At 35.9% G+C, this 13,234-nt stretch overlaps 1 protein-coding gene across 1 annotated transcript in view; it reads left to right on the forward strand.

The window, feature by feature from the left end:
* Window positions 1-586: 586 nt before the first annotated feature.
* mb21d2 (Mab-21 domain containing 2) overlaps window positions 587-13,234 on the forward strand; it is a 159,414-nt gene continuing 146,766 nt past the window's right edge. Inside the window, exon 1 of the mRNA XM_067363860.1 lies at window positions 587-845. Within this exon, the coding sequence (XP_067219961.1) occupies window positions 587-845 (259 nt within the window). The remainder of the gene's footprint in view (window positions 846-13,234) is intronic.

Raw genomic sequence — 13,234 nt, forward strand, 5'->3', positions numbered from 1 at the left:
TATATATATATATATATATATATATATATATATATATATATATATATAAACAGAGCCCATACCTGGTAGCTTTAATGAGTAGCATCTGCAATACTGTTGGCCCTTTTGAAAGTTTCTATGAAAAAGCAACATTGACACTGTAGGATAAAACAAGATAAGGGTAGAATAGATTAAAAAAGGATCTTCATAACGTGACTGCTTTTACATCATGCATAAGTCTGTTAACAATCTTTAATGAAGAGATTTTTAAAAAAAAAATGTTTGTTTTTTTAACAATTTAATGCATCCTTTGTAAATAATTATAAGCTTCTAAAACAACAACAACAACAAAAAATCTTATCAACACTATTTTTCGTTATACAAATGTACGAATTTACGATTTACAAAAATAGGCTATCCATGTTTTTTTCACAACCTGTTTATTTTGTTTATTTTGCTATGTTCCGTAACATGAGTAAATGTAGACTGCATGTGGATTGCATGACATCACGGCTCCATTCAAAGACCACCTGATGTTGGCCCATTTAAAAAAGGAGGGGAAACCACGAGAAACGTCGCATTCTCGAAGGCTCCTTTTGGTGTGAAGATGGCGGTCCCAGCTCCGAGCAGCCGGATCGGATCCGTTAGCAGTCTGGGAAACAGTCCAACCGCAGAACCGGGAGGCTTAAACAACAACAACAACCACAAGCTGTGGTGCTGCCATGAGCTTGATTTCAGGTCTGCAGTGAAGATCGAGGAGCTCAACCGACTCATCCATGAATTCAGTAAACATGACCAACGAGAGTATGATGACCAGAGGGCACTGGAAATACACACCGCCAAGGATTTCATTTTCTCTATGCTCGGTAACAGCATCTTCCATTTAAACATATTTATATTTTATTAAAATAATCAATATTGTTTTTCATTTGACTATTCAATCATTATTTGTTATTCATTCATTATTATTTCGTTTTAGTAAAATGTATTTTCGTTTTAAGTAATAATAGCTGATAATAGAAATATAAAAATAGAAATAATCTGGTAGGCTATAATGGTAAAGAAATGGTCAGATATCTGTACCATTAATAACTTTTTCAAACGTATTTCATAAGAGGTTTTAGATATATAGGATATAAATACTAATCTAGGATTTACATTTTTTTTTTAACTTAATTTGCATAGGTTGATCGTTGTATGCTGAAGGTGTGTTACAATCACTGCTGTATAGTGCTTTATGCTTTAGACAACATCTCAGCATATTACATTATCCAAACACTGATTCCATTTTGGTCTGTTCTTAAGCGGGTTTATGTTTGACCTCTTGCAGAATAATTCCACCGTAGTTGGATGAATGCATGCCCCTATAATCTACTATTTGAAGGGATCAGAATGATTATGTCCACATGTTGAATTCCCCAAACCGCTTAAATGAAAAAGTGAAGGTACTGTTGCTTACCTTTTGATAAAGATCAGGACAGAGCTATAGGTGCATAAATGGTTAATAAGGCTAGTCTAATATATATTGGAGTTAATTTAAAAATAAATGAAAAAGCGAATAACTTAGAATTTTATAACTAATCAGTTAGAATTCAAACAAGGTGAAAAATTAATCACTAACTATTACAAAACTACTATAATAATTGTAGGGTTCAGTTGTACAATTACTGTATCAATAACTTCAACTATCAATAGTTTCTAGACGTTGAGTTCTTATTAAAGGGATAGTTCACCCAAAAATGAAAATGATCCCATGATTTACTCACCCTCAAGCCATCCTAGATGTATATGACTATCTTCTTTCAGACGAACTCAATCGAGATTTTAAATCCTTAGTCAAAGGTTTATAATGGTTGTGAATGAGGGGCTGCGTTTTGAAGTAAAAAATAATGCATCCATCCATATAAAAGTAATCCATATGACTCCAGTGGGTTAATAAAGGCCTTCTGAAGCAAAGTGATGTGTTTTTGTAAGAAAAATATCCATATATTTAAAACTTTATAAATTCAAATAACTAGCTCCCGGCGGACGACCGTACACAGAATGCGCAAGTCGATTTGCGCCAAATGAGTAATCCTCTGACACGGTGTATGATACAGGATATAAGAGTATTGTAAGCTTAGACGCCTCTCGCTGTTCAAACAAATAGGACTGTGAAACAAATTTAAGCTCCTCTTCTCTTACATTGAAATCCTCCAAAATTTCTCTTTAAAAAATATCATTTTAGATTTATAATCCATGACTGGTGATTTGTTTTGCTCTATCCTCTCCGCCACAGCAAATCGACTTGCGCATTCTGTGTACGGTTGTCCACCGGAACCTAGTTATTTGAATTTATAAAGTTTTAAATATGGATATTTTTCTTACAAAAATGCATCGCTTCACTTCAGAAGGCCTTTTTTAACCCACTGGAGTCGCATGGATTACTTTTTGACTTCAAAACGCAGCCCCCCATTCACAACCATTATAAACTTTGGATAAGGATATTTTTAAATATAGCCTATCTCTGATTGTGTTCGTCTAAAAGAAGATAGTCATATACACCTAGCTTGAGGGTGAGTAAATCATGGGATTATTTTCATGAACCATCCCTTTAAACCCCTCTTTTGTTACCCTCACAGTATGTTTATTTGTTATTTGTTGTTTCTTTTTTTAATTTAACTAGTCAAATATTGAAAAATATTTGTATGACAAGTCTAAGAGAGATTTAGTAGGCTACTGTGGATATTTTTAATGGAAAATCAATAGGCCTGTCCATGCAGCATTAGGTTTTTATTTCCAAACTAGGTGGAAGTTGGTGTAAAGGCAGCATTTAGGCAATTGTGGGAACCTTATATCCATTGAGGCAGAAGTAATGTACAGCTCCCGCTCTCATTCTGCTCTCATACTTTAACTTGCTGCCATTCACCCAGGCTCAATTCAGATGGCAGAAGGCTGATTGGCTTGCAGTGTCTGTAAATGCAAATGAAACAGATGGAACAAAAGTGACACAATGGATGTCTTTGAGATTCGGAATCGCTGTGAGAGAGATTTAAAGAATGAAAGGGGTGGGGATTTTTTAGTTTTTGGTTTTTGGTTAATACCTATTGTTTTATATGACATACTTTTTAGTGTTGGTTATAAGTAAACATTTATATCTGTGTAAAACGCTTTTATGATATTATTTTCTCTCAGCTGTTTACTAAATTCCTTTGAATACACTGCCATGAAAGAAGCATTTGAATGGTTTCAAATAATCAAATATAAATTTATATTAGACCATGGAAACCAGAGAAAAATAAAGCATGCTTTTAAAATAATTATTTCTTTAATTTTATTTGTAAAAAAATAAAAAATTAAAAAATACACCAATTACCCATATTGTCCCTGTAAAAAAACGAAATGCCCCCAAAATCTGGAAACCATTAAAACAATTACATTTGTGTAAAAAGAGTTTAATATTCCACTATAAGAAAGTCATTCTTATAGTGAAACATGATGTCTTTCTCAACTAGATGACTTGTTATCGTTGAAGGTAGCATTTATTATGCTATACACCAGACAATTCTTCAGGTTCTTCTTTAATGTCCGACCATCTGTGCATGAGTTATAGTTTACTTGGATGATGCAGCAAGACAATGATCCAAAACACCAAATCATGTCAACATTTGAATGCCTGAAAAGAACCAAAATTAGGTCTTGAAAGAGCAGTTTATGCTTATAGACCTGCCGGAGAAGAGAAGGTCAAGATTCCTCGACAGAGATGAGCAAGGCTCATATTCAGTGTTTAGCCAACCCGATATCAGGTTTAAGGGTTGTGATATGTAATACATGCACTCACCAGCCACTTTATTTAGGTATTTATCTTGCTAGTATTGGATGGACCCCCTTTTGACTTCAGAACTGGAACTGATCAAAGGAACATAACACTCAGCAGTAGAGCTGTCAAAATTAAAAAAAATGTGACACTTTGAGTGCTGTTGAGTGGATTTGTATTGTAAAGTGACCAGATTTCTGAAATGGAAACCGGGGACATTTCCTATTTGAGTGGTCAAAATCTAATTTGTTATTATCTATTAATTAAAAAAAAAGGACAATACATTTGTAATGTGTTTTATATATATATATATATATATATATATATATATATATATATATAAGTGTGTAAATAAATAAGAAAAACAACGGAGTGTCTTTAAAACCCTCTTTTGTGCAGCACTACTTCCTTCTGCCACGGATTCAAATCTCAATTTGACAGTTGGACCAAGCCTCCGTTACTTATTCTAAAACGTCACTTCAGAACTAGTAACGAAGGAACGTTTCAAAACTCAAGTTGTCAGATGAACCAAGCCTCCGTTGCTAACTCTAAAATGTCACTTTAGAACTAGTAACGAAGGAACGTTGAGTCGCTTCATTGAAACACATTGAATTTTCTACAGTATTAGAGAGAGAGAGAGAGAGAGAGAGTAGGCTATTACCTGTGTCTGGTATATTGCATTACATTCATTCTTCAAGTCGATGTCCATAATATTATATCCTTTATACAAGTCCGTTTGAATGTCCGCTGAGGAAAGCGATCTTTTTTTACAGCTTTGGGAATTTTCCATAGCACCACAGCGCTAAAACAACTTCCTTTTGCAAAAGTTCCTTTCAATTTAAAAGTCTCTTGTGCTTCACTGACTCATTCTCCTGTAAAGTGTTGTCGCCATCTAATGGCGTATTAATGTAATGTTCACTCAATCCATATTACTTAATGGACATATTTATATAAAATAATATTTATTGAACAACAAATAAGCACAATTGTACAGTGCAGTCAAACATAAAGCACTAGTTATTTAAAAAAATAAAAATAGGTCACCATTTACGCTTGTATGTGGGTTTTACAAATATTTAACGAATGAAAAGGATTTTAAAGAGCTTGTGACAAAACCTCCTAACTCCATTGGATCCTCAAACTGTCAATCAAACCTCATCGATCCGCCTCACCTCCTGAATGAAGTGCGCACGCAGTTTGGACATCTCTGTGCAATGCAAAGGTAAATAAAGATCTGATGTTTGAAAAAAAAAAATTGTAAAGCGTTTTCTTTGCTCAAAAAACCATATGTTTATAAAGTTTAATGTTTTACGTATTTAAAGAGCGGAGAAGAGTCTGATATGTCCCGTCTAGTTGTAGCCAATATGCTATATAAGGATGTAACGTAACGTTTATTATTATCAAATTTAATATAGCACAATTCGACTTGCTCTGGAACAAATAATAGATTAATAAGACCAAAGATTGCCTGTTCTATGTACTCAAATTTAATTATGTCTCGTGTTTAACCACTATAAGAGCCAGCGGCAAATCCCAGAGCAGGGGCGGATCTACCGGGGTGGCACGGGGTGGCAACTGCCACCCTAAGAAAAAGCTTTGCCACCCCATCTGCCACCCCAAAATTATGAGAGAATAAAATATAAATGTTAGCAGTGTTTAAAGTACTACTGCTTTTCAGCAGCGGGGCTTCAATGTGATGACATAAAAAAGGCAGCGTATTGCAAAATAATGGCAAGAAAACACGTCTTTCAATAAGCTGCATGACGGTTGCACGCACACGCAGCGTGTCCAATGTAGTCCGCTTCATTAACAAATGACTCTTATGAACCGGTTCTTTGGGAGTCAAAAACACAGCGCATCCAAGTTCACTTACGAACTGTTTTCCATTTGTGTGTGAATCGGAAAATTACTGATTCTCGGCTAACTCAGAAGTCCTCAAATTTTCGTATTTTTTTGCGAGCTGATTCACCGACCGCACGCTCCACTTTCATCATGGATAAAGTTCTTTTTATCCACAATAACATGAAATCAATAAGAAGATAAAGAAACTAGTTAGGTAAGAATCTAAATGTATTTTAGCTTTTCTCGATTGCTAACACATTATAAGTGATTCAGTTGGCCGAGTTTCCCAAATCTGTAGCCATTTGTTATACTGTATTTTGCAGAACTGAGAAATGACTGTCTTGTGTCAGAAGACCAATACACTGCTATAGTTCCTTATATACTGTAATAAAATTTGGCCAAATGTGCAGAGGTTGCTGAATTTAGTTTTACTGTAATTTACAGTATACTGTATTGTGGTGCATAGCCTACCAAGTTCATATATATCTACTGCCAGATCAATTTACAATAGTAAAATAAAAAAAGAAAGAAAAAAAATCACTGATGTATTTTACTGTATCTGTAAATTTATTTTTGTATAGTGTAGTAGACATTGAGCTGCAAAATAATTCCTGAATTATTAATCCCAGTAAGCGGTATTTTTGTTACAATGTTACATGAATTGATCTCTCTAGTGTTCACTGGGCAGTGCAGTAGTCTGTGTATTTGTTAAGTTTTGTGTGTCATCCCAGGCCAAAGTTTGATTTTGTCAGAAAAGAATAAGTTTTTGACAAAAACATTTTATTTTGACCTGGAAGTTTGAGGTTTGTACAAGCTGGTGCATAGTTTTGAGATTGTGTTTATAGTTGTGAGAAAATGTTGAATTGTTTCATTTCAACTAGATTAAAAGTTTGAAAGACAAATTTTTGCTGGCATGTCATGAAGCCAACTTCAAATCTTGTTTAAAAAACATAAATAGTTTGGTCAGTTAGGCCAGAATATAGATGTTCTGGGTGATTGCTAAAGTGTTGCTAGGTGGTTGCTAGGAGATTCTGGGTGGTTGCTAGGCTCTTGCTGCAATTGCTGGGGTGTTGCTAGAATATGTAGTTGATAGGCTGTTCTGGGTGAACACACACAGACATTCCCACATCTGATAATAACAGAAACTCAAAAATTGTTTGCAAAAAACAAGTTATTATTGTTCTTTAACTTGCACTAAAATATGTTTTATGCCATCGAAGTAGCCTGTGTAATATTAATAAAATTTCTCATCTCCTTTAGTGATACAAGGTCAGACTCATTTTAAATCTGTTGATGTTTTTCATATAGTGCCTTTACTTGGTGCCATGATAGATATTGAAATCTTGTTATATATTTTGGCAATGCAATGTTTGTGAACACAATTGTGTATGTCAGGCCATAAATCTCCAAAAACTATGCATTGGCGCTTGCTTTGGTGTTGCCACCCTTCATAAACCTCATGCCACCCCTTTGCCACCCTATAAATAATTTTCTAGATCCGCCCCTGTCCCAGAGGCACTGGCCGAGATGAAGCTGTTCTCGGCGGTTACAGATGCACTGAACGGCCGCTGACGCACTCGAGATCGCATCTCCGAAAACGTCAAAACAAAATGTAAAATAGGCGCTGTTATTAAATATGAGTCACATATTTCAGGTATAAACAACTACATTCTCACCTAAAAAACTATTTAAATTACAGTTTTTGGTACAAGATGTAGTATTTGTTAAAATTACGGTTGATTTGATCGGCCGCCATGACGGTCACTTCACGCGGAGTGATACAAACGGTGAAAAGGCAGTAGGAGTGCTGTTATCACTGAAATATCGCATGGCTATCAGCCAATCACATTCGAGAACCAGACAGAACTGTTGTATAAATATACCGGCGGCCGATCAAATCAACCGTAATTTTTACAAATACTACTTCTTGTACCACGAACTGTAGTTTTAATAGTTTTTTAGGCGACAATGTAGTTGTTTATACCTGAAATATGTGACTCATATTTAATAACAGCGCCTATTTTACAATTTGTTTTGACGTTTTCTGAGATGCGATCTCTAGTGCTTCAGGGGCTACTGTAACCGCAGAGAACAGCTTCATCTCGGCCAGTGCCTCTGGGATTTGCCGCTGGCTCTTATAGTGGTTAAACACGAGACATAATTCAATTTGAGTACATAGTATAATAATAAACGTTATAATAAATTGATAATAATAAACGTTACGTTACATCCTTATATAGCATATTGGCTACAACTAGACGGGACATATCAGACTCTTCTCCGCTCTTTAAATACGTAAAACATTAAACTTTATAAACATATGTTTTTTTTTGAGTAAAGAAAACGCTTTACAATTTTTTTTTTTTCAAACATCAGATCTTTATTTACCTTTGCATTGCACAGAGATGTCCAAACTGCGTGCGCACTTCCTTCAGGAGGTGAGGCGGATTGATGAGGTTTGCTTGACAGTTTGAGGATCCAATGGAGTTAGGAGGTTTTGTCACAAGCTCTTTAAAATCCTTTTCATTCGTTAAATATTTGTAAAACCCACATACAAGCGTAAATGGTGACCTATTTTTATTTTTTTTTAATAACTAGTGCTTTATGTTTGACTGAACTGTACAATTGTGCTTATTTGTTGTTCAATAAATATTATTTTATATAAATATGTCCATTAAGTAATATGGATTGAGTGATATACAGCCATATCGCACGGCTACTCGTGTGATATTGCTCATATATAATTATTAGGATTTAGTTTGATTATTAGGATCTTTGGTCTGGTTTTTATACAATTCACCAAAAAATTATCTATAACCATTAATAGTAAATATTGTAAAACAGTTCAAACCAATATGCCTCTTATGTGGTAGGCCTAACAAAGTATGACTGTACAAAAATTAAAACAACATAAGTATAAGATAAGATAAATAAAATAGCATTTAACAATTTTTTTTTTTTACATTTGTTATTGAATTTAACGTTTTCATTTGCACATGCTGTTTATGCATATTCAACTTATTTGAATTAACTATTAACTATTTTTGTTATTTTGCATTTTAGACACATTTTAAGCACAAAGTTGCAAGTGTATTATTATTTATATATATATATATATATATATATATATATATATATATATATATATATATATATATATATATATATATATATAATTTTATTTTATTTATTTTTTTTTGAGCATACCTTCACAACAGGATATAGTTTAGAGACATGCCTAGTTTAGAGACCACGATTGTGTGTGGAAATACTGTGTTGTGACTGCGGAACTTTTGGGGACGTTTAAATTTGTGCAAAACAATCCCGCACCATGTTGAGGCCCTGTTATAAAACGCATATAAAAAGTATTACTTTAATTTAACATGAATAGTTAGTATGTTACTACCTTGCAAACAATAACGATGTTTCTTTTGATAGGCTATATGCACGGTTAGTTCCTGGTTGTCGTTAAGCCAGCTCGGGCATTTCTGGTGAACTGTTAGCTGTTTATTCTGTACTCGCTATACATAAAACCATCAATGGTTGAGTTTTTAATGTTGTATTCACATTTTTATGTAGTTATCACATTTACCTAATTTGCCAATAAACCAGTTTTATTGATTGCAATAAAAACAAAGCTATTGGGACCATTTAAAAACGTTTAAAGACGCACACAAATTTTTTCCCCAGCGCTTCAAATGTTATTTTTGATGTGATGACCGCAATCATTATTTGTTCATCCTTCTGAGATTGTATCCATTGTAAAACCGAACTTTTAAAAATGTAGGAAATTCAATATTTGATTGGAAACATTTACAGGTGCTGGTCATATAATTAGAATATCATCAAAAAGATTTATTTCACTAATTCCATTAAAAAAGTTAAACTTGTATATTATATATTTATTCATTACACACAGACTGATATATTTCAAATTTTATTTCTTTTCATTTTGATGATTATAACTGACAACGAGGAATTTCCCAAATTCAGTATCTCAGAAAATTAGAATATTGTGAAAAGGTTCAATATCGAAGACACCTGGTGCCACACTCTAATCAGCTAATTAACTCAAAACACCTGCAAAGGCCTTCAAATGGTCTCTCAGTCTAGTTCTGTAGGCTACACAATCATGGGGAAGACTGCTGACTTGACAGTTGTCCAAAAGACGACCATTGACCATAGACAGTAAAAGAAATGGACACAGCGACCCCATTGTAACTCAAATGAGTCAAGTGAAGCCCATTTTTAGCGATTTTTAGCACTTCCGTTTCTGACGCGCAGACTCACACTAAGCTTGATGATGTCTGCAACCTGTCTGACAGATGTAAATCTTCTAGTAGCTGTGCGTGCAAACTGCCATCGTTAATCTTGCAGAGACGGCGAGCTTGAGCGGGGAGTTCTTTGGCGTGAGTGAGCAGGAGTAAGTATTCTGATTAATTATTTTGTATAGTATTTTAAAATGTAACGCCAGTACGCCATATTAAGATAATCTCCCCGATTGCCTGCGAGCTTCTCCTCCTGACTGTACGGTAATTTCTCTACTGTGCGACAGAGAGTCGAGTGGTTATGACGCAATCGTTAGCTTATTTTTACAAAACTGTTTCTACAGGGCCATAATGTAACATAGAAGGTAATGGAGCCCTTTATACATTGTTGTGTATCTTTGGAAATAAATAATGGACAAATGGATTCTTTAAACGCCTCAGATGTAAAGTTATTCACTGTCAAAGTGACTCCAAAATGAATGGGAGTCAATGGGGATGCTAACGCAAGTGAAGTTCTGCTACAAGATGGCAGCACGCGGCCGACTTCAACTTCCGGTCGACTTCCTTGGGCACTGCCATTGACACCTTGCACAAGGAGGGCAAGACACAAAAGGTCATTGCAAAAGAGGCTGGCTGTTCACAGAGCTATGTGTCCAAGCACATTAAAAGAGGGTAAGGGAAGGAAAAGATGTGGTAGAAAAAAGTGTACAAGCAATAGGGATAACCACACCCTGGAGAGGATTGTGAAACAAAACCCATTCAAAAATGTGGGGGAGATTCACAAAGAGTGGACTGCGGCTGGAGTCAGTGCTTAAAGAACCACTACACACAGACATATGCAAGACATGGGTTTCAGCTGTCGCATTCCTTGTGTCAAGCCACTCTTGAACAATAGACAGCGTCAGAAGCATCTCACCTGGGCTAAAGACAAAAAGGACTGGACTGCTGCTGAGTGGTCCAAAGTTATGTTCTCTGATGAAAGTAAATTTTGCATTTCCTTTGGAAATCGGGGTCCCAGAGTTTGGAAGAAGAGAGGAGAGGCACACAATCCACGTTGCTTGAGGTCCAGTGTAAAGTTTTCACAGTCAGTGATGGTTTGGGGTGCTTTGTAATCTGGTGGTGTTGGTCCACTGTGTTTTCTGAGGTCCAAGGTCAACGCAGCCGTATACCAGGAAGTTTTAGAGCACTTCATGCTTCCTGCTGCTGACCAACTTTATGGAGATGCAGATTTCATTTTCCAACAGGACTTGGCACCTGCACACAGTTTCAAAACTACCAGTACCTGGTTTAAGGACCATAGTATCCCTGTTCTTAATTGGCCCGCAAACTCACCTGACCTTAACTCCATAGAAAATCTATGGGGTATTGTGAAGAGCAAGATGCGAAGAAGAGCAACAATGCAGAAGTGCTGAAGGCCACTGTCAGAGCAACCTGGGCTCTCATAACACCTGAGCAGTGCCACAGACTGCTCGACTCCATGCCACGCCGCATTGCTGCAGTAATTCAGGCAAAAAGAGCCCCAACTAAGTATTGAGTGCTGTACATGGTCATACTTTTCATGTTCGTACTTTTCAGTTGTCCACGATTTCTAAAAATCCTTTCTTTGTATTGGTCTTAAGTAATATTCTAATTTTCTGAGATTTTTGAATTTGGGATTTTCCTTAGTTGTCAGTTATAATCATCAAAACTAAAAGAAATAAACATTTGAAATATATCAGTCTGTGTGTAATGATTGAATATAATATACAAGTTTCATTTGTTGAATGGAATTAGTGAAATTCTAATTGTATGACCAGCACCTGTATTTAAAAATAAGAGACAATAGTTACCACTTTAACCAGCAGGTGGCGGCAAAGTAGCATTTATTTGTTCATAAGTAATTTCCTCTAAACGCTTTTGTAATCACAGCAGCTGTCTGTCAGTGCAGTGTGAGATCAATGATTTCAGCAGTGATTTCAAGGAACTTTGCTACCGTATCATGGCTGCAGCAGGCGCAATGATATTATGCAGCGTCTCTCACAAACGTCTCCATGGTTGCAAGGCACGTTCCCTGTGCAAGCAGGGGCTCACAGGCACTGCGTAATATCATTGCACTGCTGCAGCCATGGAACGGCAGCAAAGTTCCTTGCAGCAAAGTTCCTTGATTATTACGCCTGAATGAGAATATAGTTCCTAGCCATATCAGCCTAGAAAATCACAACTTTTTATTTTCCGTCGGTCTTAGTACACGATTTAACTACAGAAGAGTCAAGTTTTAAATAGGAAAAATATCAAAACTCTTTGGTCATTTTTAAGCGCGATGCTAACAGTCTAATCAGATTCAATGAACTATGCTAAGCTATGCTAAAAGTGGTACCGCCAGAACCGGAGATCGGCTGAATGGATTAAAAAAAGGGTAAAACTCAACTGTTTAACTCTAGGGGAGTTGGAAAATTAGCCTATTTTCAAAAAAAGTGGAGTGTTCCTTTAAAAGATATTATGTTATTAGTTCCTCAAAGCTGTGCTATTGTTCAGAGATGGACTTTATTGAAATGCAAATTAGATGTCATGATTTGATGATGGGGGTGAACTCATTTGAGATGCCAATTTGAAATATCACACATTAAAAAAATAATATAAAATATAGCTGCGAGCAGCGATGGCGGGCCCAAGCCCGGTGGCACCGCCACCCCGGTGGCTTCAGGGCAACTGTGCACAGCGGGCAATAGGCACTTAAAGCGGTTAAACATCAAAGGACTATGTCAAATTCACTCCACATTTACTGCACTACAAGGTGCCGTTATAGAGCCCCTCCTCCCTGCCCATTTTCAAAGGATTACATGTGCCAAGTTTTAACATTATTCTGATGAATTTTGAAGCAAATCAGGTAAAAATAAGAGTGTGATCTCAAAGCATTTCAAAAAGTGATACACTTCCTGCTGCCATTTGGTGGCGCTATAACTTATCACAATAGTCACATCCATGTGATCAGACTACTACAACCAACACACTCGTGAAGTTTCATAAAGATCAATATATGTATGCAGACGTTTCTCGCCATAAATTCGTTGCCTCGCCACGGCCAAACCGTTTGAGATATCCAAAATCCGTTTGCAATTAAACAACTTCAATGTGTAAGCAACAAGTTAAAAAAAGCTTGGTGTAAATTGGATAAACCCTGTAGGAGTAGTAGTATAAAATTCATAGCCTGTTTTTTCAAAAAATTAACATTCAAACCAAAATAGCTGACTTCCTGTTGGTCGGAGCTAATGAATGTAAATTAGAAAATTGTCCGGCTTGATGAGAATAATATGTGTACCGAGTTTGGTGACTGTAGGAAAAACTAACCCCCCCACTTTTGTCAAAAGGT

This window comes from Chanodichthys erythropterus, chromosome 16 (assembly GCF_024489055.1).
Source record: "Chanodichthys erythropterus isolate Z2021 chromosome 16, ASM2448905v1, whole genome shotgun sequence".
Taxonomy (NCBI): domain Eukaryota; kingdom Metazoa; phylum Chordata; class Actinopteri; order Cypriniformes; family Xenocyprididae; genus Chanodichthys; species Chanodichthys erythropterus.